At 49.0% G+C, this 25045-nt stretch overlaps 1 protein-coding gene and 1 long non-coding RNA gene across 2 annotated transcripts; one reads left to right on the plus strand and one right to left on the minus strand.

The window, feature by feature from the left end:
- Positions 1–457: 457 nt before the first annotated feature.
- NAT8L (N-acetyltransferase 8 like) lies at positions 458–19867 on the minus strand. Its single transcript, XM_015862905.2, has 3 exons — positions 19262–19867; positions 18036–18200; positions 458–825 (listed from the first exon to the last, which is right to left on the minus strand). Exons 1-3 carry the CDS (start codon positions 19593–19595, stop codon positions 458–460), a joined length of 867 nt encoding a protein of 288 aa, XP_015718391.1. The 5' UTR covers positions 19596–19867.
- A 74-nt stretch (positions 19868–19941) lies between these two features.
- On the plus strand, positions 19942–24268 carry LOC116653357. Its single transcript, XR_004306989.1, has 2 exons — positions 19942–20146; positions 22940–24268. It is a non-coding gene; the product is annotated as an uncharacterized LOC116653357 (long non-coding RNA).
- Positions 24269–25045: the final 777 nt, after the last annotated feature.

Consider the following 25045-nt stretch of genomic DNA (forward strand, 5'->3'; position numbering starts at 1 on the left):
TTCCTTGGAAACTATTAACCAGTAAATAACGGTAAGACGGATGCATAATCTATACTTACTGGTGCGTGAAATACTGAAAACTGCATTCAAGTAATTTTCTCTGCACTATGATGAATGCATCGCTATGTTATCTTACACTTGGAAAAGGAGAACACTGGGCGCACCAGAGTGGCGATGTGATGCTGCAGGGAAGATTCTGTGCTTTCTGTCAGTCCCCTGGAGGCTGATACTGACTTCCAGCCCCGCCACCTCCAGCATGCAAGGCTGGGCCACCAGGCTGCACGGAGCAAGCCAGGATGAGATGAGGGAGCAAGGGGGGCACAAAATTGGCAAATAAACGGTGACGAGAAAGAGAAGGGTAATTTATTATTATTTTTCTTCTTTTTTTTCCTTTTTTTTTTTTTTTTTTTTTGGAAGGGGGAGGAGAAAAATAGCATTTTTGCTCATTGGTTGGGTTTTATTCTTCGCGGAGCTGCAGGCGGTAGCGGTGGTAGCGAAGCTGGAAGAACATTCTCTCCAGCAAGGAGTGAGTCATCCCCGGGAGCGCGTAATGTTCAACCACACCCACGTGCTTGAAGCCCAAGGACTCGTAGAGCTTGTGGGCCGCCATCTTCACGGCTGTGGTCCCCAGTACGACGGAGGAGTAGTTGTTGAGCATGGCAAACTCCAGCACCTTGCGGCCCAGGGCCTTGGCGATCCCCTTGCCACGGTAGTTGGAGTCGACAGACATGCGGCGCAGCTCCACCGTGTTGTCCTCCTCGTTGCCACGCGCTGCCACGATCCCCACCACGTTGCCATCCAGGACAGCCACCCAGAAGCAGGAGCCTGTAGGAGACAAAGCACCACATGTAGCTGCCTGGGGACTAAAGTGCTCTCAAAGCTTGGACCCAACTTGTTTTCCCCTTGGCAATGCCAGGGAAATACTCGTTTCCAGAGGAATACGTACATAAAGTTGCTAAAATACAAAACGTAGACACTAACAATTATAAAGTATGGATATATGCCTCCATGGAGATCTACAAAAGCCACTTCTGGCAATGGACCTGAGCACCCTATTCTGGGTGGTCCTGCATTGGTCCTTGTCAGCTTCAGCCACTGGCACTTAATAGCAAAGGGTGATCCTCCACTGTAATGGGACACAATGGGTAAATCCCAACTTGCATGCAGTTGCGCTCTCCAGTCATACCAGCATCTACACCATGTTGAGTCCTGGCCCCCATTTGGGCAGACCTTTGGTTGTGTGCTGCACCTCCCTAGATCCAACCACAGCACAGGAAGCCACGTGTTTGCTTGGCTTTCCAACAAAATGGCTCATGTGGGATATGGACCTCACCAAGAGACATTGGTACCCATTGAAACCAGCTGCTCAGGCTGATCAACCAACATGGGAGCCAATGAAATTACAAACTACTGCAGTTCCAGAACACTGCAGCACCATTTGGCTCCACTAACAAGACAACTTAAGCAAAACAATTGAAGTTAAACGAATGAATTACTTTGGTTTTAACTAAAGCAGATCATCACATAACACGTGATGTGATAACATGTAACAAAGTGCCTTTAATTGACCTGAGAAGATTAATGCTTTCATCACAGGACAAAAGCGATTCCAACTTGGATGCTGCTTAATTAACAGCCAAGAAAGCCATTACTCAATTACATCAGCTAATGAGGGATACCATGACAAACTTTTCGCTTAGAAGGAAAATGTGAACTTCTGCTGCACAGGAGGGATGTGGCCTTACATTAAGAAGACTGACCAGAAGAGATCTCGACATGCTGTGACTTTGGGACTCAGGTACCCCCATCAGAAGGAGATGGCTACAATCCATTGCACAACAGCCAAGGAATAGTGGGGCAGAAATCAAACACCCAGGATAAATCAGCCTTTCCACTGCACTCAGCCATGCATGGTGCCAGCAGTAACACTTGCTTTTGCTCCTGCTGCGAGCCATCATCACACTGTTGCTATCTAGGTCAACAGCTAATTTTTAAACACGCTGGGACCCATCTTGACCCACTTATCACAAGCAGCTAAAACATCTCCTCACTGCCACCACTGTGACAATGCCACTCATCCTCCTGCATCTGCCCAAATCTCACACTGTAATTCATTCAGACAAGACCCCAGACAACTCAGGAGTGCTGAGGACCAGCAGCTGCTTTCCCTCTGCACAAAAAAAACTAGACTTTGCTGCCAGGGCAGAGCACAGAAACTCTTCACACTCCTTTGACATGCCCAGCCCCACACCAAGGACCAGCTCCACTGCAAGTAGAACCAAGGAAAACATGCACATCTTGTTAGTTTTAACTTACAGCTTTAAAGCTTGATTATAATGATTTCAAGTTCAACATGAAAAGAAACACTATCTGGCACATCTCCTGGTGTGTGTTGTGCATGAAACGCTTATAATTAGTGCCAGACAGGACACATCTGCTCAAACAATGCAAGTTGTATTTGTCATCCCTTTGCACCAACATGATCAGACCCCAGTACTTTCATTGCTCAGTGTCCATGCTGTGCCACCAGCCTACAGTAAAATGCCCAGATCCCAAAGCTGCAAACCCAGCACCGTCTGATCCACTTTGAGTGTAGTTAAATCCCTTCCTTGGGGAGCAATGCTTCTTGCAAACAGGGATTTGCTACCTAAAGTCATTCTGGGTATCCCCATGCACACTGCTGATCATGATTAGATCATGGAATCATTAATGTTGGGAAGATCACTAGGACTGTCTAGTCCAACCACCAACCCATCACCTCTATGCCCTCTAACCATGTCCCTCAATATCACCTCTACCCTCTTCTCAAACATCTCCCAGTACAGTGACCCCACCACCACCCCCTGGGCAGCCTGTTCCAATGCCTCACCACTCCTGAGAAGAAACTGAAATTCTTTCGATTGCTTTCTGCCAGGGCTCACTGCTCCCCACTGATCTCAGCCAGCTGCAGCTCCATACCCAAATCCTCCAGCAATACATGCGCAGCACATCTGGAGCAGGAGGGAAAACAAGCCACATCCTCATTCTTAAGGACTATGGGGGATCTCCTAATCTTTTCGGGATTTAGGGTGTTGAATCAGAGCCTGTCTCATTTTTGCACTTTTTCATACCTAGGATGAAACAAAATTATCTTCCTCTCACCTGTCAGCAATAAGAAAGAGCCTCGCTGCCAGCAACACTATTAATAGCAGGTGCTGACGTTTTACTCCCTTGAACTGTGATCTGAAAATAATCACGGTTTCAAAGATAAACACACCCTGACGGCTGCGGCTCACCCTGCCCTTCAGATGCTCATCTTGATCAGCATTTGCCTTTACTCTCACCTGCCTCCATCTTCTGGCATCCCCCCACCGATCACTGGCGCAGTCAAAACCTTCTCAACTCATGCTGCCCCAAACTGCTCTCTAGATTTCTGATCCTGCAAGAAGACTCACTCAAAAAGGGCTGCTCTGCACACATGTCTTGCATTTAACTTCAACTGCTCTATCTCCATGCTGTCAGCACCTCAGGCATCTCCAAATACACTCCAGCTCACGCCGTAAAGCCCAGGCTTCCCACTTGAATGCGGTCTCACTGCAAGCCATCTCCAAACCATCTCCAAACCACGTCCTTGTCTCCTGCCATGGTGCTCCTACCACACTCCCCTTGAAGCTCGGCCTTTCTGCCTCACATCTCCACTTGTGGCACCCAGGGCAGCCCCTTCCTAAAGCTTTCCTTTTACAAGTGTGTAGAGGAGAGATGCTGTAGTAGGATATAAAAGATCTACAAAATACACTGTAAGATAAAGCAAATGCTCTTATATCTCCTACCTCTATAAAACTACACAAAGCACCTGGGATAGCAAGAGGCCAGCAGTTCTGTCTTATCTTCCTATGCTCTCCTGTTGTCTGTCTTTCAGTAACAGCATCTTTCCTTTGCCTTGACAACAAGCTGAACCAAATTGTCAGCAAGTAACCTAAACCATGCAGCTGGCTGCCAACTTGGACATCACCACGGTGAAGTGATGGTCACTTCAGAGTGGAGAGTAGTACCAGGGGAGCAGAAAAGTCAGACATCAGCCCTCCCCATCATCCTGAGTCCTGTGTGACTGAACAGCTCAGGTTCCTGCCACTCTCTAGAGTCCCACAGTGCCTGAGGACAGCTGTTCCTTAAGGCAGAATTGAATAGCAATACACTGATTTTGCAAAGCAAGACTCTGACCTGGCTTTTCTGACCAGACCATTACAGAAAACACACACATTCTGAGGTATTCTGAGATACCTTTTCCAGCAGCTCCATGAAGGAGGTGACACCCAGAGAAGTGATGCTACCAGCTCACACCACGATCAAAATGAGAGAAATTCACCCTCTTTCAGAGGCAATGACACTCACAATTACTCGCTGAACCCCACTTCCAGGCAGACACAACATCCCCACAAGCACATTTCAGATGGACTGTGATTTTCAGTGCTGATGTAGCACGTTACCATGACACAGATGTGAGCAGTCCCCCCCAGCTCAGAGCTGTCAGGATCAATGTCCTCAGAGCATCTTCTCAACCAGGGAGGTGATCCCAGTGAGTGGGTCACTGAGTGCGAAGGAAGCTGACACCTACAGAATTCTGTTCAGCCTCCCCAGGATTAAACATTGCAAACCTGCATTGCTGGGAGGAAGGTGTGAGCTGTGGGAGGGGATGGGGGTTCATGTGTTCTCAGGGCTCAATGGGAGGAGTGAGTGCCTTATCTAACATTGAAGCACTGCACACAGGGCCAACTCCATCTCACACCCTCCCCTATATCATTATATTGGGGGGAAAGGGAAAAACAAAAGAAAAAACAGCTGAGCACTTCCCAAAGAGCAGGTCTTGCAATTCCCCATGTCCCTCTCTCACATATCATACACAGAACTGATAACATATCAGGTTTGATAACACCAGCTGCAAAACCTGTATGCCCCAAACTCTTTGCTACAACCCGCTGACATCCTGGGTCCCATTGCAACACCACTGCACAGGAATATCAGGGCAGATGGAATGCAGCACACTGCCACATCGCAGAGCATTACAGATTTCCCTTGGAGTCATTTGCCCTGGAAGCTCCATGGTGGTTTTGGGCAGCCCAAGCAGGGCAGTGCAGGGGGAGCCCAATGTGGCCATGCTGCACTGCACTGTGTAGGTTGTGCTACTCTGATTTACTTGCAGATAACCAGCTAAAAAGCCCCAAGGCTCAGTGCATCACCTCTGTTACCTCCATCCTTTCCAGGCCTGTTTCTCTCCCTTTCACCTTTCCAGATCCCCCTGGCTTCAAGCTGGGCTGAGTAACAAGCTCCAACAACTTCTACAAATAACTCTACACTGAACTTCAGTTAGGAGGCATTCCTGGAGGGCTCTGACAAAATAATGGCATTTCAGAGTTGTTTATGGTGGTGGAAACTGGATGACATATGAGAGTCCTGCCTTGGCACTCTTGAAACTCATGAGCATCCCTATACAGCTGACACAGGTGTGGGGGAGCAAAAACGTCAGGGGCACAAAAGAATTACCCATGCATGAAATTAGAAATGCTATGGGAAACTTTCCTTCATGTAAATAACTCAACACAACCTACCACAGTAGGATTCATTGCCCCAACACAAACAGCTCCATGCTGGATGAACATTGAGCCACGTGGATGCACACTCAGAGTGGGTGACACCCACTGATTCATGGGGCATCCAAGGGGCAGATCACTGACATGTGCACAGCACTAGGAGAGATGGATGAGCTGCCACCACCAACCAACACAACTGCTTCTCCATCTGCCTTCTTTTTCATCCTCACTCCCTGGAGCCAGGAGCAGGATCTGATAATCTCTGTGGTCCCTTCTAGCATGGGGTATGGCAGCATCCTCTAGACTCTAGGTTGACCTAAACATCTCTGCAAACCCAAAAACACTCTAGGGTTCAGACTCAAACATCTGCTTTGTAACATGCCACTAGCAAGTCCAGAACAGCAGCCATGCTCAGCACATACAGATGAGGATGGGAAAACATGGTGATGTTGAACTTCTGAGTAAGAATAGGAGAACTGACTTTGACTAGTGCCTGTTCCATGTTTCCTCTGAAACCCTGAAGGCATTTCTGACAGCCCCAAAACCAGACACAGGCAGCACTTCCAGTGCATCTCAGAGGCTGCTACATTAACAAGTGCAATAGCAAGACCTGAAATCCTCTGTGCAGCTCTTTTTTGCTGAGCACGACACACCTTGGCTGAGCAGCACAGATCGCTCTGCATCAAGCAGCAGGAAAAGAATATTTAAAGCAACCTGAGAGCAGATGTTCTCCACGAATCCAAAATCCTCACTAAGCCTGTAAATTGTGGAGTCAGACCTTAGGTAAGCCAATGCTTTAGTATTTAGGTTGTTTTAAGTCAGAAATATAAAGGTGAGAAGGAAGGCAGCCCTCCAGTCAGCCTTGCTATCCTGCATCCCCCCAGTTGCTGCTTCAAATGACAGCTCTGACAATGAGCTCCTCATTAGTTAAATTAGTTTACAAAATAAAATGTGCTGTTCATTGCACTTTAAGCCAGCTTCTTAAAAGGGCATTGTTAACGCTCAGTCTCCATCTTCTCAATCTTCTCAATCTATTGTGGCTTTATTGCTTTCTGAAATGTACTGGAGCTACATTGCAGCACATTTCACTTTCAAATGTTGAAAAAAACCTGGAAAATCTAGAATTATTGGATGTTTTAGTATTCATTATTTGCTGGCTGGCTTCTGCTTCATGTGCATTACCGTAAAACGGCACTGAACAATATCAAGACTTCTTTTTAGCTTAGCAGTTGGCCCAGACATAGATCATAAAGAGAAAATGGGTAGAATTGATCTTATTTTAGCCATCTATCATTACTCGTCTGGCCTAAATTTAGCCAAGCTTCCCTCCAGTTGAACAGAAGTGCATGTACCTACACAGGAATTGCACCAAATGCTTCAAAGCAAAGGGAGAAACCAACATTGCATTTACTTAAGGTTAAATAACAAAAGCAATTCTGATCCCTACAAGGACTTCTGAGAACTTTTATGCCGTTCTAAAGGAGGTCAACAAACTTTACGGTGACTCACCCTTCAGGAGAAGCCATTCTGCAAACAGAGGTAACAAAGCCCACTCAGTGCTCTGCAAATGCTGGAATGATTCCCTGGAAGCAGTGGTGGGGTCCTTTGGAAGCTCCCCTGGAAGCACTCAAGGCCAGGCTGGATGAGCTGTGAGCAATCTGATCTAAAGGGAGGTGTTCCTGCCAATAGCAGGGGCTGGAACTGGATGATCTTAAAGACCCCTTCCAACCCATACTATGATTCTATGATCACGACAAGAGCAGCAGGGTGAACTACCCCCAAATTACAGACATAAATGTGGGGTATGATATAATGATGCATTAGGACAGAATAACCTAGCAGTACAAGCAGGTTCTTTAAATCAGAGTTTAAAGCAAGGCTGAAAGGGGCCTCCTCCACTCAAATACTTAGCTGTATGTAAGAAAATGAACCTAAAAGCAGTTGCAAATTTAAAACACGACAGCAAAAATGAATCCACATTCGCATGCCCCAAATGGTATGACATTCCCTTCTACTTTCAGGGACATGGAGGAAACCCAGGCCACAGAAGCAATGTAAAAGGCCAAAGGTGTTAATGATCTGCTGGAGTGAAACAGCCACCATAAGCAGCCATGTTTTCTCTGAAACCACACTGAAGAGCTCATTGCTCAAAGTAGAGGAAGACATTAAAAAATGAGAGTACGTTGAAAGCACAGGTTTGGTACAAACTAAACACCAGTGCAGGGCAGCGTGTCTACAGCTGGTGATAGCAAATACTTCCACAGCTGTGCCCTGAGCCTTGCTCAGAAGGGATCTCCTCTTACAAATGAGGCACCCAACTGCAACCATGGCCAGGAGAGGTGCAAACCCATAAAATCCAGGTAGCAATGCAGTATTTTAAGGATCCAGGAAGATGTTTGTATCTATCAAGGCAACACTAAAGTATATATTAAACCTCAATTGTAAGACAGAGAAGAACAAGTGAAACAAGAGCAGGTTCCTGGCTGGAACAGCTCCTTCGTAGAATTGTTTGGGCTGGATGGGACCTTCAAGACCACCTAGTTCCAATTCCCTGCTCCTGACTCCCAACAAAAGACAAAGGATAGAAGCACGTGGTTGACTCAAAGCAAATGCTCCACTGAATCTCTGAGCCGAGCTCACTCAGTTCTGCCTCAAGAAATAAAGGGTGTCAAGGGTTTCTTTGTTATGATTTTTTTCTTTATTTAATAGTTTTGTTGAAATCCTTCCTCGCTGTTTGAGTTATTCATGAACAACACTCCCACTTCTTAAGCAGCCTCGCAGATACTTTGATGCTTTTCAGAGAGCTGAGGGCTAAAAAACAAAACAAAACACTGCAAAATCTGGTGATGGCTTATTCCTGAATGAAAACCTCTGCACAGCTAGATGTTATCTTCTGAGCATCTGCAGCTTCTAAAATCAGACCAGACGTGTATTTTCACAGCTGCTAAGTGAGCCTCATATATTTTACAGGCAGCAGAAGTTTTCCAAGAACACTCCTTTCAAAAAGCTTGGATTCCTTCATAAAAAAAATATCCATCCAAATGCTCACTGCCATCCCTTTCTAACACCAACTGGCCCCACTTGCATTCTCCCTCTTTTTGACCAATTGCACCAACACTGCCATTCCAATAGCAGTGACTTTACCAATGCAATCCCATGGTGAAGCACCAAACTGCTGCCAGGCAGACAGCAGCTGAGCACCCAGAGCACTTTCATTGCTCTGCCTCTAAACTAAACACCATCCACAGTTGCTTAGCGCTGGAAACAGCAGGTGCTCCAAAGGAGCCCCGTTTCAAAAGCTTCTCTTTGCTGTTCTACTACTTGCATTATTTTAAATTGAAAGACAGCGTATTTAGGTCTTCCCTGGATTCCCACTGGCAGTGTTACACGGGGTGCTGATGCTGTTAGCTAGTTCCAGGGAGGATGAACAGATTTGGCGACTCCAAAAAAAGAACCCAAAGCCCTGATCTCAGCAAGCAAAACAACTTTTCTATGTACTCTGCCTGCAGTAATGATTTCATGCATCCTATTAAAATGGTCAGAACGGGTTTCGTGGAAAGAGTCAGAGTGGAAAAGATCAATAGGACATACCCAGATATGGATCAGGATGAGGTGGGTCAGAGGATTTAAAGGAGGTGTAAGAAATCCTGTTGTTGGCTGTACATTTGCCTTCAGGCAAAATGTTCTCTCCCCACTGCCATGTGGGTTTATGCGCTGACGCACCGTGTTTGCAGCTTAGCAGACACAATATCCTCGTGCAGCTGACTTGTGTTTGTTTTCTCATCTCTGTTATTCTGAGCGTTCCACCAACAAAAATAAATGCCTGCGCTCACCATGAAGATATCTCAATGGCATGTTAAGAAAGAGAAGGACCTATAGAATGACATTAAGCAAAGGGACATAAGCACATTTTAAAACATGATGGGAGGAGGAGAGGTGCAGATTGCTGCTTTGGGGAACCATCACAAGTGATAAATGAAGCAAGAACTGGCCCACACAAACCCACCGGAGAGTTCAGCACAAGGATGGGTACGAGAGCCAAGTGGGATTCAGAGAAGAAAAAATGCAAGCATTGCAGCTTGACAGAAGAGTGGGAGAAATGGGATGCAGAATGGCGGGTGGCAAGGAAAGGGGTAAAAAAAAAAGACAAAAATAAACAAAGAGCCACTGTCAGCTCCCCATATCACTGCTATGATCTTGTAGCACTGTACGTGTCTGCTGGGCACACCGAGGAGCCAGCTGGCCAAGAACCCCAACCCAACCAGCAGAACAGCTGATCAGACTGCACTTCTGATAGTGGTTTCCAAGTCAGGATTCGAACATGTTGATAAGGGAGCACAGGAGCAGTTCATGTAGCTTTTACTTGCATTGAAAAGTAAAACCAGGCAAGTATTGTGCTCAAAACACAGCTTTTGTCAATTCAAAACAAGTCACACTCTTGTCATGAATTCACTGAAGATCTTTAGCCAGGTCAGCAAATACACAGACAACCCAGACTGGTATTAATCCTGCTCACAGCTCATCCTCACATCTCTGCTGCTTTTAGGGACGTGGCTCAGTGGGCACAATGGTGATGGGCCAATGGTTGGACTAGATGACCTCAGTGCCCTCTAACCTGAGTGATTCTACAGTTCTATTTCAGAGGGCTCCCACAGCACCACCTCCTCAACAACTACATCAGTACAAAATGCATTAAAACAGGGCTCAGATGCAGGTGGTCTCAGCACTGATTCTGTGTGTACCTCGTAATACCACGCAAAGACCACAGCCCCTTATGGCCCAGTAATTCGGGTAATGCCTGGGAGATAACATGGACTCTACTCTAATCAGCATTTTTAATTTATTTTAAATATGCCTGGCTTCAGAAGAAAGCCTGTAAGAAAACCAGCCCTCCTGACTGACAAGGAAAGCATTAAGTTCACTTCAAAACCTACACCACAGAAACTGTGTCCTCATAAAAACTCAGGTTTTCAGTTCTATCACTTGAATAAATCCTACAGACAACAAACGAATGTCAAGCCACCAAACTATTATTTGCAAGTTATCATTTCAAGCAGCTCACCCCACCGCAAGACAGGCACTGCATTTCTGTATTTCTTTTTACACTGTTCCAAAATTCAGTTTTATGTAGCACTATCTCACAGCGCCGTTAGAGAAAATACACCTACAATACATGTTTCTATTTGGAAATGCAGTCTTTAATTCTCAGAGCCTGTTTTTAAAACACAAACCCCACTCGGCATCAAGCACTGGGAGTTCCAGGTCAACATTTTGGGATTATCCTGTGAGCAATGATACCTTCAGCTCCGTAAAGAAACACCCTCTGAGCAATTACAGAGGGCAAGAAATGATACAGTACGTGCTCTCATAAATAGTTAATTGATCGCTGGGGTCCCGCGGGTCAATAGGCTACTTATAAACGCGTGGCTCAAAGCCATCTGTAACAGACACCATGGCACGCACCTGTCTCTAACCAGACCAGCACAAGCCGGCTGTGATGCCTTAATAAAGGCATGGCAGAGGTTTCTTGATGATTCCACTGTGCTTTTGTCAAAAGAATTAAATAAATCCTCTTATTGGCACCGGTTACAAATGATAGATTTGTGAACAGAAGCTAAGCAAGGCACTCTGCTGTGTTTGGATTCCCGTGAAGGCTGCTTTCATTAGCCAGCTGTCAGGAAAAAAAAGAGGAGAAAAAAATATCTGATTCCTCAGCTTCACTGGGGGGGCAGGGAGCAAAAAGGTAACAATAAAAGAACCCTATAAATACACTTTGAAGCTCCCCGTTTCACTGATGCAGAAACAACAAAGGCCATGCATCACTCAGTGTGCTGCAGAACCGCACACCAGCAAAGCACCCGGCAGCCACTCCTTTAGAAGGCAGGGAGCAGCACAAAACATGCTGTTATTTCTAAGAGATCTTCAGCACCTCAATACCAAGGTGAGGCGTGGGCTCTATGATGCCCATCAATGGGTTCTGTCTTTTTGACAACCAAGCCGTGTATTTAGGCTTCTACATTAAAACCTATTTCTTTGGTAAAAACCAATAAACCTTAGAGACCTTAAGATAAAGAGCAAAGTCTGATAGCTCCTAAAGTATCTGGGCACCTGGCTGTGTCCACGAGGATCACAGATACTCCTGGAAAAGCCTAAGAGGCTAAACACGGTGCCTCTGGTGCTTGAGAATAGGATCATGAAGGTTGGAAAAGGCCCTTAAGGTCATCCAGTCTAACCATAGTAAGATTTCAACTCATGCTCTACATCCAAATCAGCATCAGAGCAGCTCAAAGCTCCAGACTTTTCTACCTCTCACCACGACTTTGGCACCTAATGTGAAGACTGAGTTGAAATCTCTTCAAAAGCCTTAAACTGAAACACACCTTTGGGTAATTGTTTTAAATCTCAGCCACTCTGAAGGAAGTGAGAGAAGGAAGAAGAGCCATTGAGCACCCTGAATGAGACTCATTACTTCACAGCTGAACTCACAGAGAAAACTTAGTACTCCTCCTCACGTTTATTCACTGAAACAGTCACATGAAGCTGTAGATAAAATACTACTTTAAGCTAGAAAAAACCACAATGCCTGATGTTGCTACTCTATTCATGCTCACAAGTCCCCACACAGCTCATGTTTGATGCTCTTGAGGAGGTAACAGCGCCTATAAGCTGCTGGTGTGCCATTTGCACAACTCACTACTGCTCATGTCACAGATTAATTAAAAGCACTTGCACATACTGGGGTTTTTAAACACCTGTACACAGTTTGCTTCCAGCAGTGCCATTCCCAACCAGGCGTCAGTACAAACTCAACACTGCTGCACGAACTGATAGCCACATCAATTAGGGACACCTCAAGAGAGTGTTTCTGAATGCAAGGGAAAGAAGTATAGGTCACAGCACTCCGCAAAATTTACTAGAAAATGTAACTTTATCTCATTTCGACATGGGAACGTGCTGAAGCTGGATCTGAAGCGAGGTCTATTTTTGTCTCATGGATATGCATGTTGAGGAATGAGTTTGCACACTCGTTCCTGCTTCAGTAATAAAGAAGGAAGAGGAACGGGGGGAGAGCAAGGCTGCAGCAGCTTCTCCATTAATGCATTTACCCCATTTGGGTCTGTACCACAGCCCTGAAGAAGCCTGAACCCTCACGTTGCTCTGTTAATCAGGCCACTTCAACTTTTCCATGGTAAACTCCCAGCTTACAGCATTGCTCTTCAAGATAAAAAGATGTGCATCGACTGAGCATCCCCAAAACAGGAAAAAAATGAAGACTCAGGTGTCACTTTCCCTCTTTCAGCCCCACCAAGTGCTTATCAGCACAGGCACAGGGCAAGGCTGGGGCTGGCCATGATATCAGCCAGGGGGAAGCTCAGCCGGCCTTGGGTTTGTCCATGCTTGGTCACATGCTGGAGGAAGCCCTGGGGACACTCAGCCCCAGGAAAGTGGCATAGCAAAGTGTCACGTCCATCCTGGAGGGCAGGTCCCTGCTGCTGCTGGCTGCAGGAGCAGAGGATGGATATGAGAGCATGGGATGGAATGCCAATTGCATCTGAAGAGGCAGGTTTCACAAGAAGCAACTCTTAAGGCTTAGGAGAGACCTTCTTGCTCCCTACAGCTACTTGGAAAGAGGTTGTGGTGAGATGGGGGTTGGTCTCCTGTCCCTGGAGGTGTTCAAGAAAAAGGCCAAGGAGCCACTGAGGGACATGGTTTAGTGGGGGAAATATTGGTTGCAGGCAGACAGCTGAACTGGATGATCGTGGAGGTCTTCTCCAGCCTTGGCAATTCTATGATTCTAAGTTTAATGACGTTTTACATAACTCAAATAATAAAATATTTTGGTCAATGACCAGTTCTGGACAACACACATCTCTAACACTTGAAAACATCAGTTGCTGTTTATTGCTTCCCAACAAGCTCAGCTCAAGACAGGCATTGAATGTGAGAACTGCCGAAGCGGGCAGTTCCAGCTCAGCTAAGGCATTAGTAACAAAAAAAAAAGCAACACTGGGAATTGCTTAGCAGTCCTCCCACAGGAAGCCAGTCCAAGATACATTCAGGTACAATGTTTTCCATTCTAAAATACACTAAAGATCTTTCACCCTTTTCTTGCAGGGTCTCTCCAAGGTGCACCATCTCATCCTTTGAAGTTACCTCCACTGGCATCCGGAGGTGCTGCCACACAGCACACACTCAAGCAAGGCCCTTCTCCTCCAAAATATGAGACCTGACCTCTGTTACTTCCAGCACCGTTGGAAGCAGAGCTGGGAAACACAGTGTTTCAGGACACAGCCTCTCCCCTGTGTTTCCTGCCCCTGCTCCATGCTGCACTCCCCATCTCTCTGTGAGATGCACGCCAGAGAAAATCCCTAAAAATCCCAACCCACAAAAGCCAGTGAAGGGGTTTGGCAGATGCCTGAGGTCAGGGTGCTGTATGATCCAGCATGAAATGATGGAGATAGGGATGCCTTAGATTCCAGCTGCCTTTCAGGCATGGGCAAGTGAGGCAGGGCCCTCTGAAAACACATTCCTGCACTGGGAAGCAGCAGCCCTGAGCCCTATCCTGGGGTCAGGTAACTAAGCCCTGGCTTTGCAAAGCTTGAGCTGCTCTATTCTTTCAAAACAATGTTATCAGTGGGCAGCGTCCCTCCAGCTTATCTGGTGGCTCAGCTGCTTGCCTTACCCAGAATGTGGAAGAACTGGGCTGCAGAGTCAGCCCTGTGCCTGGGGGTGTGCTCCAATACCCAGCTCCAGGCCTCCATTCCCACCATAGAAAGCTGCCATCTGGGGACTCCAACTCCCTGCCCAGGCCTGGAAGGAAACCAGCAGGATTTGCACCTCCTCACAAACCATCTCTGCCCCTACCTCAACTGGAATCCTGAGGTAAGAACACAAGCTCAAGGTCTCTGTCAAGGACAAGACCTACCTCATGGGGGTTCAGCTGAGAGACCATACAACCACTAAAGTTGGAAAACAACACTAAGTTCATCTAGTCCAACCATCAATCATCCCCACCACGTCCACTTAACCATGTCCCTCAGTGCCACCTCTACCCTCTTGAACACCTCCAGGGACAGAGACTCCACCACCTCCCTGGACAGACTGTTCCGATGCATTGCCACTCTCAGAGAAGAAACTTTTCCTAATATCCAACCTAAATGTACCACCCAAAAGCAGCTCAGACTGAATTCTCATAAACCATCCTCCTTTCAGGGCAGTGCAATACTGACATTCAGGATTAATCTATTCATCATGTACTTGGGGACAATGGAAACAGAACTGCTCTGCTCACCAGCAGCCTGGACTAGGTGAACAGAGGCAGACCCCTCCCCATTCAATGCACCCAGGGCCCTCTGTGATTGAGCTGGCTGGCTCCCTGAACCCAATTTGAAAGGAGAAAGCCGAAGATGGGGATTCAGTGAAGACAGAACTGCTCCCTCCAGTCCTGCTCACACCACCACAGAATAATCAATGCAAGAAACCACAGCCACCAGACTGGTGTGCTTAATGCAACCTGACATCTCCTGCTTCAACCTCTTCAGCTTCACCTGCTGCCTTATGCAAGGCAGATGCCCTCAGCCTTCCACCAGGTCTGGCAGCCACAGCTCTCCAGGTCACCTGTCCATGCTCTCTGCTCCTCCTGCCTGGGCCCTGCACAAACAACACCAAGAAAGGTCAGCTTCTGCAACAAGGAGATCTTTGCACCACCACCACGCACACATACACACATCCCTGTGCAGAGGTACCCAGCAGAATGGCAAGACAGACAGCCACAGGAGATAAGAGATGAAACTACACCAGAAAAATATGCTGGTTCATCTGCTCTGCTCATTGAGGAGAGCAGTGGGCTCGCACCAGCAGTGAGGAGTTCTGGTTTCCATCAGCCCTCCAGCAGAGACCTCAACCTCCCAAGAATCTTTCCAACACACAAACTGCTGCAAACATACACAGAACCACCGTGACAGAAGCTTGAAGAGATGCCGTAAAACTGATTAGTTGTCAAAATCATCAGACCATAAAAGAAGCTCCAGCTGTGCTCCCCTTATTCACGTCAAGCCCTGCCTCCCGCATTTCTCTATTTAAAATTACTTTTGTTGTTGTTGTTTACTAGAACCCAAGTTACTCTGCTTGACAATTAAGCCTATTATCCAATTCCTTCCTTTTCTACCACCCCAGCGCCTTATTTCATAGTTTATGCAGAAAAAGATAAATTCTAGTAGGTGCTACTTTAAAATGAGCTAACGAAGAGCTATGGAAGGTTGGGCCATTCACTCTTCTGTTTTAAGATCCCAATCCAGCACCGAACTCAACGCCAACAATTCCTTTGAAGTCAACATCAAATTTCAACTCAATCTACTGCCCTTGGGCTTAGAGTTAAACTCTGGCCCAAATGTTCCGCCAGATCCTTGGTGCAAGTGTAGGAGGACGAGAGCAAACAAATGTTTAAATGTTGGCTTGTGTACTTCAGCAAAAAAAGGGTCTGTTTCAACTCAGGATATTCTATGAATCTTCCATAATACTCAATTGAGAAAGCTTTCACTGATATCTAAGTTGGAACAACAGGCACTACTTACAAGGAGGAGCCCTTATTGTTCCTGTTGTAATAATTAATGTCTGGGTGCTAACTCGTCAGCTATCACAATAAGAGAAAAAACTTGGGGCTGGAAGTTGCTCTGGTGTCATTCCTGTCCTCTGTGCAGGGACGGGGAGCTGATATGGCACAACACTGCCTGTTCTTAGTGTGTTTCAATAGACAATGAAATCAGTGCCAGAAAGGCAAGAAACTCAAAGCTTTTGGAGACATCTGTATTTACACTGCTGTCTCTTAGGGCAGAAATAAATGATCAGAATGCCAGGTTGGTACCTCACACAGCTTCACAGCACACAGATGGGCACTGGAATTGTGGATGGAGCAGTCCTGGCTGCCTCCTCTTGGCCTTTACCAAATGATGACTCTAACTCGCTTCATGCTACTACCATCGGGCACCCTTCACAAGCACCAGCAGTCCCATAAATCTGCTTTTTACGGCACGGCAGAAGCCTAATTACACATGATTAAAGTCTGTCAAAAATTAAAGCCCACACATTCCACTGAAATTGAAATCAGCCCCGTTAGGTATCAAGAAGCAGCAATGCTGATGGGTGGAAGGGATGCTGTCTATACAGCGCTGCTGACCCTACACAAGTGGGGGCACTCCCAACTCTTCATTTGAACCTTCCCTACAAACACTGGTGTAAGCACACCCCAAACTGTGGTCATGCACATCTCAGGCTGCAGGGACAGATGCAGCTCAGGCACCTACAAAGCTCACACTCGCTGCTCCTGCTCTCCTGCAGCTCTCCCCCCCCCCAGCACCAGGCACTGTTGGACACACAGGTTTGGAAATGTTAAGCCACAGCCCATTTATTTTTGTGACAACAGCTTTAATGAATATTGAGCTCTTTAAGGACACATACAAGTTACACATGGTTTCGCTGTCACGAGAACGAGCATTGGGAATTAAAAATAACCTACGCAGATGGACACTACAATGGGATGCAACATCCAAAAGAAATGGTCTTAAGGCATTTTGGGTCTTATTACAAGGTAAGCACCATTTTAGATGGATGCAGGACTAGGAATGAGAACAAAAGTTTGTGGCTTTTATTACTGATGAGGAGAGCTCCAGCCATACTGGGGACAGCAGTGATGCAGCGAAAACCATCACATAGAGAAACCAATGAGTGGTGCCCTGAGAGAGCAGATGATGAATGGCAAACCTCACCCAGCCCACTCCTCAGGAGCATGATACAACCACAGTGCAAACCTCCAACCCCAATAACAGCCCCCAGAAGCCCACAGAGCCCCCAGCTCTGGCTCTCACCTACAGAACGGGAATGGTACCATCGCCCCGACAAATTGCAAAGGACTTCTTTTTATTATTATTAATTGTGTAGGAGGTTTTTATTGTTATTAATCACGTAGGAGCTATTTGAAGCTAAACAGTCAAACATTAGACGCTATGCTTTTAATTACATGCACTTGCATAACAAGAAGATGAAGGCATATATCACACCAGCAACATCCCTTTACATACCTGATCTACGTTCCTTCCAAAACACTTGCATTAAGGAAGGTTCTTCTAGAGAAATACGGCAAAATGAGCTTTCACCAACACCCCGCATGCCCTGATACACAGAGGGGGCAAAGAAACCCCCAGCTCAGAGAACATGGGGTGCACCCAGCTCCCTGTACCCCCACTGAGCATGGAGAGCACGGCCCCCAGTGCCTGCCTGCAGATGTGGATGACTAAACATCTTGGGAGGGGGGATGGATGGATGGATTTGTGCTTGGCGTGTCCTAAAAGCTGCATTCTGGCAACTTTATAGCTGTGCTCAGTGCTGCTGCAAAGAGGACGAGGTGCCAGCAGCATGGGGCAGCCACAGTCCCCAATGGGGGGGAAGGCAGCCCCAGGCACTCACACTCACCTGGCGGTTTCATGTAATATTGCTCGATATCAGACATGTCCGTATGCAGCGCGCAATCGAGATAGTGGAGGATAACTTTTCTGCTGAAGTAGTACCTCATGCCCATCAGAAAGATGGGCAAGCAGCAGGTCAGCAGGAAGGACTTGGTCACAACAAAGCACATTACTATGGAGATAAGGAAGAGAAATAAACGACACCTGTCAGAAAAGAGAATTTAGTGTTGATTTCGGAATACAAACTCATTTAAAAAATCAAATCAAATCAATAAAGAACATAGAGCAAAACAGACATTTGCAGCTCATACATGAGAGCGGTGCAATTCTCCCTAAGCAGTGCTAAGTGACAATGCAGCTCAGTATCCCTGCAGTGTATGGGGGGGGGTGGAGAGGGGCTGTGGGGGCACCCCTTGCGCCCCGCTGTCAGTTGAGGGGGGGGCTGTGCTGCAGGCGCCGTGTTCCGCAGCCATGTGTTTGGCACTGCGGCATTACTATTTCCAGACTGGGAAGCACCGGCTGCTGGGGAGGGGCAACAGCCTTGGGGCTGGGGGTCCACAAAAGGCCTGGGGGGGCTCTGGGGGGATCCTTTAGTAGTCGTTTCCCAGCACCCCACTACTGCCAGCGGTCCCTCTCCAATACAGAGCTTGAGGGGTCACCTGCAACCACCAATGGCTTGAGAACCCAGGCTTGGGGTGGAGAGTGCGTTTTTAGTGGGGGGGGACGTGCATTATTACACTGATATTCACACAAAAGCGGAGCTCACACCATTACTTCCAGGAAGGGGGGCTCGGGCGCACATTATTATTTTAAAGGGGGGGTTTCCACACGTGGTTATTTGCGGGGGGTGGGAGCACCCTGTAGGAGTTATTTCGGGATTGCAACCCTCGGAGGTGACCCCCCCCCCCCAAACACACACACGGAGATGGAGAGGACCGGCCGTCTCCAAGCAACGGCGGCACGCGGTGCGCAGGGCTGCGCGCTGCGGACTGCGCCCTGCGATGCGCGCACCGCTCCCATCCCACCCCCCCTCCCCCCCAACCTCAACGCCCAGCACAGAACAACCGCAAGGACGCGCAACCTCCGCGGGGAGCCCCTCACCGCCCTCCAAACCCGCGCAGCGCAAACCACCCCCCTCTCGCTGCTCTCTCCGCATCGCTGCGGCTCCGCGTGGCTGCGGCGCTCCCGGCTCCACGCGTCCCCGTGGGGACCACGAGCGGAGTCGCTACTCACCCGCCATCAGAGCGTAGAGCAGCTGGGTGAGGGGCTGCTGCTTTAACCCCCTGAACGCCGTGTTGGGGATCCGCTCCATGATACCTTCGTAGAAAATGCGGCGCACCACCTCCTGTTCGGAAGGGTGGAATTCGCGGATGTAGACGTTGTCGCGTTTGGGTTCTTCTTTGGGGGTACCGAGGGGAGCAGGGGGGGAGGAGGGGGAGCCCGAGAGGGTGGGCCACATTTGGGAGGAAGAAACAATGATGGTGTCTTTTTTGGCTCCCGGGATTGAGTCATGGTCTTCCGCCACGATCTTGGTCTCACAAACCATCTTGGGAGACAGACAATGCATGCAAACGGGGCGCGGGGAGGGAAGGAGGAGAAAAACGGGGAGAGGGGAAAGGGGAGGGGGGAGAAAAAAAAAAAAAAAGGAAAAAAAAAAGGGGGGGGGAGGGGGGAGGAGCGGAGCGCGGAGCAGGGCCGGAGACCCGCGGGCAGCTGCGCGGGGCGCGGAGCAGCGCGACCGGGCGGGACGGGAGAAAGGAGCTGCGCTGCATTTTGGAGAGGAATTTATAGAGCGGGGGGGGCCGCGGGTCCTTGGGGTCCGAGAGCCCCCCGCATTGGCTGCGCGGGGTCGCCATGTGATCGGGGGGGGCGGGCCGCCTGCCCACCTCCCACCCCCATCACCAGCACCATCACCCGCGCCGCCCCTTTGCAAATTACTACGGCGCGTCCCTGCGCGGGGGGCGGTTTCCTCCCGCGGGCCGCGCATCTCTGCTCTGCATCCGCGCACGGGGACAACGCCGCTTTCTTTCTTTCATTCTTTCATTCGTTCTTTCCTTGTTCCCGTTCTGGAACAGTCGCTGCGGGTGCGCGGAGCCCCACGGGCAGACACGACCGCGGGTGGGTGCGCGGGGTGCGCGTCCCGTCGGGCTGCGGCACAGCGTGGGCGCCCCGCGGTGACTCATGCGAGGCGGGACCCCCACCCCTATCCCCATCCCCATCCACGCATCGAGCGCTCCCCGAACCCACCCGACCCCACGTCCGTCCCCCGCGCCGGCTCCGCGCTCCGTCCCCCGCTCTGTAACTTTTCCTGCGGGAGAGAGAAGGCGGGGGGATGCGGGATGCGCAGCGGGGAGGAAGATGGGCTCCTCCTCTTCGCGAGACCCGAAAAGCTTCGTTCTTTCCCGGTTGGAACCGGCCGGCATCTGCCCCAGGCATGCGCCGTGCGGGGACGGTGCGGGGCCGGGGATGCGGAGCGCCGGGCACGGACACCCGCACCGGTGGTCGCCTCCCTCCCGCCGGCTGCACCCCCGGAGCCCCGTGTGAGCCCCACTGCGAGCTGCGCCCCTCAAAGTCCCGTCCTCCCACTTGAGCGTCCTCTTGCCCGGTGCCCCCCTGCAGCCGCCCCTATGGATGCTGCGTCCCTCTTTGGAGCCTCTGCACCCTGTGGGCTCGCGTTCCGGGTGAGGTCCCCAGGGTGGTGTGCAGGCAGTTGGGGCTTTGCTCCAAGCTTGGTGCCACTGTGATGATTTCCTTGCTTTGCCTTATCATAAAAAAAAAAGGGGGTGGGGGTGGGGGGCGGAGGGGGAAGGAAAAAAAATGCGTTGCAAATCATGGAGGGGGGAAGATGTGAGGCCAGGGCTTGGAAGCTCTCCCACCTGCTGAGTGCTGCCAACACCTGCAGCCTCACACTGCGCCAGATGCCCTCATGGGGAGCTTCGGGGTGGGCACGGGATGGTCCTTTCTCCAGAGCATCTGAGCCAGAATGTCCCACCTGCTCACAGAGCTGGGGGAACAAGAAGTGGCACTGATGGCAGCTCAGCTCATCAGTCATGGTGCCAGGGGAGCAATGTCCCCAAGCAAAGGACCTTCCATGGGAGGAAGACGTTCCCATGTCCCTGGCACATCTCGCCCTCAGCAGAATTTGCCAACGTGAAGGCAAAGAGGCAGTGGATGGGGAAAACAAACAAACAAATGGGGCAGTGTTCACTTTCAGATTGTGAAAAGCTCCAGGCCAAAGATAGGAGATTGCTGGTTTAAAAATATAATTCAAGTAACACTCAGCTCCATATGCCTGGGTGAAGCAGGCATTTATTTTTGTTTGATCCTTTCTACGCTGCTTATTTATGAAATAACGAGAGTAATCAAAACAACTCATTCCTTAAAAAAATACTGCCGCAGTTATGTAACAGCCAGGAAAGCTCCCAATTCCAGTCCTGCTCTATGGGCCGGAGTGTTGGCGGATGGATTATTTTTAGAAAGGCTCCAAACACTTGTTTACTACTTATGCTGCACCTCATAAGCAATAATGAGCATCCTCCCTTTGCTCGAGGTGAGGGCACGCTGCTGCAGTGGGGAAACTGAGGCACGGGGGCATTTTGTGCACCATCATGCAGCGACCCGGAGGAGCCGCGGGCACGACACCAGCTTTCCTGAGCCCTGTCTCAATGCCAAACTTCACCTTCCCTCATTGCCAAGCCAGGTTTTCAGGTTTCTCCAGGGCTTTGGCAAAGCAGCAAGGAGGGATGGGGGACGGAGCAGGAGGCTGTGACGGATGGAAGCAAATGTCAGTGAAAATCAAGGGCCTCGCTGCAATCGATTGCACAAGGCAGGCAGGTTCCCAGGCAGCAGATTTGGGCCCCCGGAATGAAAAGAATATTGTTAGCAGAGCTGCCTGGCAAGGCAACTGCACTGCCCAGAGCTTTCAGTCTGTAAAAGCGCACTTGTCATCCCAAGTCACTGAGGATTTTGCTCCTCCAGGACCTGGGGGGAAGTCACCCACATGCCATAACCCACTGCTGAACCGCACAGAAAGAAGTAACGTAATGAAGATGGACATTTCAGTCTGCATTTCATGCCAGTGCTCCCAGCAACTCTCACCGTAGTGTAAAGAAGAGCACTCGGTGCATGGATGCTCAATCCATTTGCATGGAGTGAACTGGGGGCAAGTTGAGTGGCTCTGAGGGCTGAGGAATTGGGTATAGTTTTCAGCAAGGAAGTATCGCATGCTTTAAAATGTGGTGTGTTATTTGGAATTAGGAAATTGCTTTGTCTCTAGCAAGTCTGCTTCAGACTGGCTTTGTTTTTGAGTAGCACACCAACCCAGTAAGCCATGGGCTGGTTGTAGGATGCACCAGGCAGATGTGATGTCACTTGTTGGTCCTTTACATGTGAACAGAGCCATTGACTACTGGGAACCTTGTGCTCTGTTCTCACTCAAACTGGAGGTTTGTATCCAGCCCTGGGATTTGAACACCCCAAACCAAAGTAGATTTTGCTGTAACTCTTGAAGCAATGAACCCTATGGGTGATTCCAAACAACCAAACAACTTGGATGCTCTAAGAGCAACCTAAGAGATGGTGGGCAGGACCTCACCAGCATCCTTGAGCCTCCTCCAGCTCATGATGTGCTGGGAAAGAAGACATGATGCATGAAGGGTCTGTGCATAGCAGCACCACGGTGTCGGCTCTGTCTTTATCCTGTAACAGCCAAAATCAATCCCTCACTGGGGGCTATCAGTATATCACAGCAATTAACACAAAAACCACCCCAATTTCTATCGGTGCAGTGGTGCCAGAAGGGCTCTTCCCAGCATGGTCTGGTAGCTCTGACCTCATCCTCCACAATATCTCCATCAGTGAGTGACCGAGGAGGTGCTGAGATTTCAAGCTGTTGTTCTTATCTGCCTCCAGGTCCTTCTCCAGCCCTCAGCTCCATCACTACAAGTGGCTTTGCCATGCTATGGGCACAGGCACCCGCTCAACCCAAGGAGTAGCCCAGCACCACGGCTTTAACTGCTGCAGCCTCTGCTTTGTAGGGCTGCAAGAAGTGAAAGCTTCTCTGTTGGCTGCAGATGTGCATATGAATGTGATGCATTTGCCTAATAAATAGCTTCCTAAATTAAGGGTGATTAATCAGAATCTGCTCTCTACTGCAGGACTTTGGGGAGGTTGAATGGGGTGTGAAGGAGACACCACTGAAATGGTGGGAACGAAAACTACATGTGGCTGGAGGAGCAGCAGGGCTTTAAAGCCAGGTGTATTTGGGAATGCCACAGGTGGTACGAGCCAGGGAATGCTCATTTCTTTTTTTTTCCCCCTCCTGGAAAAGTACCTGTCTCTGCAATCAGTTTTTCCTCTTGCTATGATTAACCCGCAGCCACCCAAATTTTGGTTACTTGCTTGGGTCAGCAAGGTAACAGCGCTAGGAAATGTGCTGTATCATGAGCAGCTCTGTCAATGAGTATCTGTCTTTGCTAAAGAAGGAAAGAAGAACCTGAGGTTAATGATTGTACTTTCGGCCAACAGCTATTTTGCTGGCATTTTTAACAGCAGCGATTTTAACTGATGGCTGAAGCACAGCTGTAGCGGGCTGAGGGTTTTCCTGCCTTTGTATGCTGCCTTGCAGCAAGAAGCAGAGGAAAATTTTCCTGTATTTCCAGTTTTGCTGCTCGGTGATGCCTCCAGGCTCTGCACTCATGGCCGGGTCCCCTTCCCTCTGCACATGGGGACAGCAATTGCTCCAGGTGCAGAAGAAAAACCAACGGCGTGGAGTCTCATCTGCCTGTCCCCATTGCTGTGGGGGGCATCAGGATCTGAACCTTAATTCTGTGATTCTACGACTCAACGACTTTCCCCTCTGATGGGTGTCACAATACAGCAGCGGCTGCCACTGTGATAAATGTCTATAAACGTCCAAAGGGAGGTGGGAGGCAGATGGATGAGGCCAGGTTCTTGTTGGTGATGTGTAGCCACGGGACAAGGAGTGGCAGCCTAAAACTTGAACATTGGAAGTTCCGTACAAACATGTGAAAGAATGTCTTGACACTAAGGATGATGGAGTGCTGGAACAGGCTGCCCAGAGAGGTTGTGGAGTCTCCTTCTATGGAGATATTCAAGACCCATCTGGATGCTACCAGTGCAACCTATTATAGGGAACTGCTTTAGCTGGCTGTTGGACTCAGTGATCTCTTTTCTGTGACTCTGTGCTGCTATATTTTCATTAAAATCAAAGTCACAGTCGTTTGTGTAGATCAAATACCACAGTGGTATCTTTGTAACATTAAAGTTGCTGTAGTCACGGCTCTGGACAGATAAAAGAAACCCAATACACAGAGGCCTGGTAATACCCTACAGCATCCCACCCCAATGATGGGCACAGCCTGGCGCCATGCACAGGGGCTGGAGAGCACAGGTACACAGCGAGGAGACCCGCAGGAGAGCAGAGGTTTGGAGGAGGCCTTCTCCATCCAGCAAAGTGAGCAGGAGGGAAAACCTGCTGCTGCTTTTCCTCCCTGTAACCCTGAGGGGTTTCCTGCCCAGCCCTCCCCCAGGCAGACACCAGTGTGAGCTCATCATCCATCTTCATGTCATCCAACTGAAAGCCTTTCAACGCCCGGCAGTCCTGCAGGTGCCTCTGTTAGGAACATCCCCGTAAGACATGGTTTGCTGCTCACAAAGCAGCGCTCTAAATGCACTGCTCCTGGGCAAAAATAGGCACAGTAATACTGCTACAAAACCATGGCAAAATAAGATTCAGTTTGGGTGTTTTTGCATGGTTGTGCTCCCAGCCCAGTGCTTGCTTCCTGGGACATCAGCACAGCCATCCATCCTCATGATGGTTACACGTCATCCCTCCTGGCCACCAGCTCGTTCAGTTGGTGTCTCTGTGCCATTCCTGGGCCAGGATTTCATCCCTGTATGTTGCTCTGCTATTAAAAATACAGCATTCAGACTCTTGCTCCCCAAAACACCCATGCACACAACACAGCTGGGAGGTGAGGGTGGATGAAGGAAGGG

Source organism: Coturnix japonica, chromosome 4 (assembly GCF_001577835.2).
Source record: "Coturnix japonica isolate 7356 chromosome 4, Coturnix japonica 2.1, whole genome shotgun sequence".
Taxonomy (NCBI): Eukaryota; Metazoa; Chordata; class Aves; order Galliformes; family Phasianidae; genus Coturnix; species Coturnix japonica.

What these genes read in the sequence shown, in the direction of transcription:
- NAT8L (XM_015862905.2), bottom strand. Translation starts at nt 19,595, where the DNA reads ATGCATTGTCTGTCTCCCAAGATGGTTTGTGAGACCAAGATCGTGGCG. An exon ending in GCTCTACGCTCTGATGGCGG is followed by an intron (nt 18,201 to 19,261) that starts GTGAGTAGCGAC and finishes TTATCTCCATAG; the next exon opens with TAATGTGCTTTGTTGTGACC. An exon ending in ATATTACATGAAACCGCCAG is followed by an intron (nt 826 to 18,035) that starts GTGAGTGTGAGT and finishes TGTCTCCTACAG; the next exon opens with GCTCCTGCTTCTGGGTGGCT.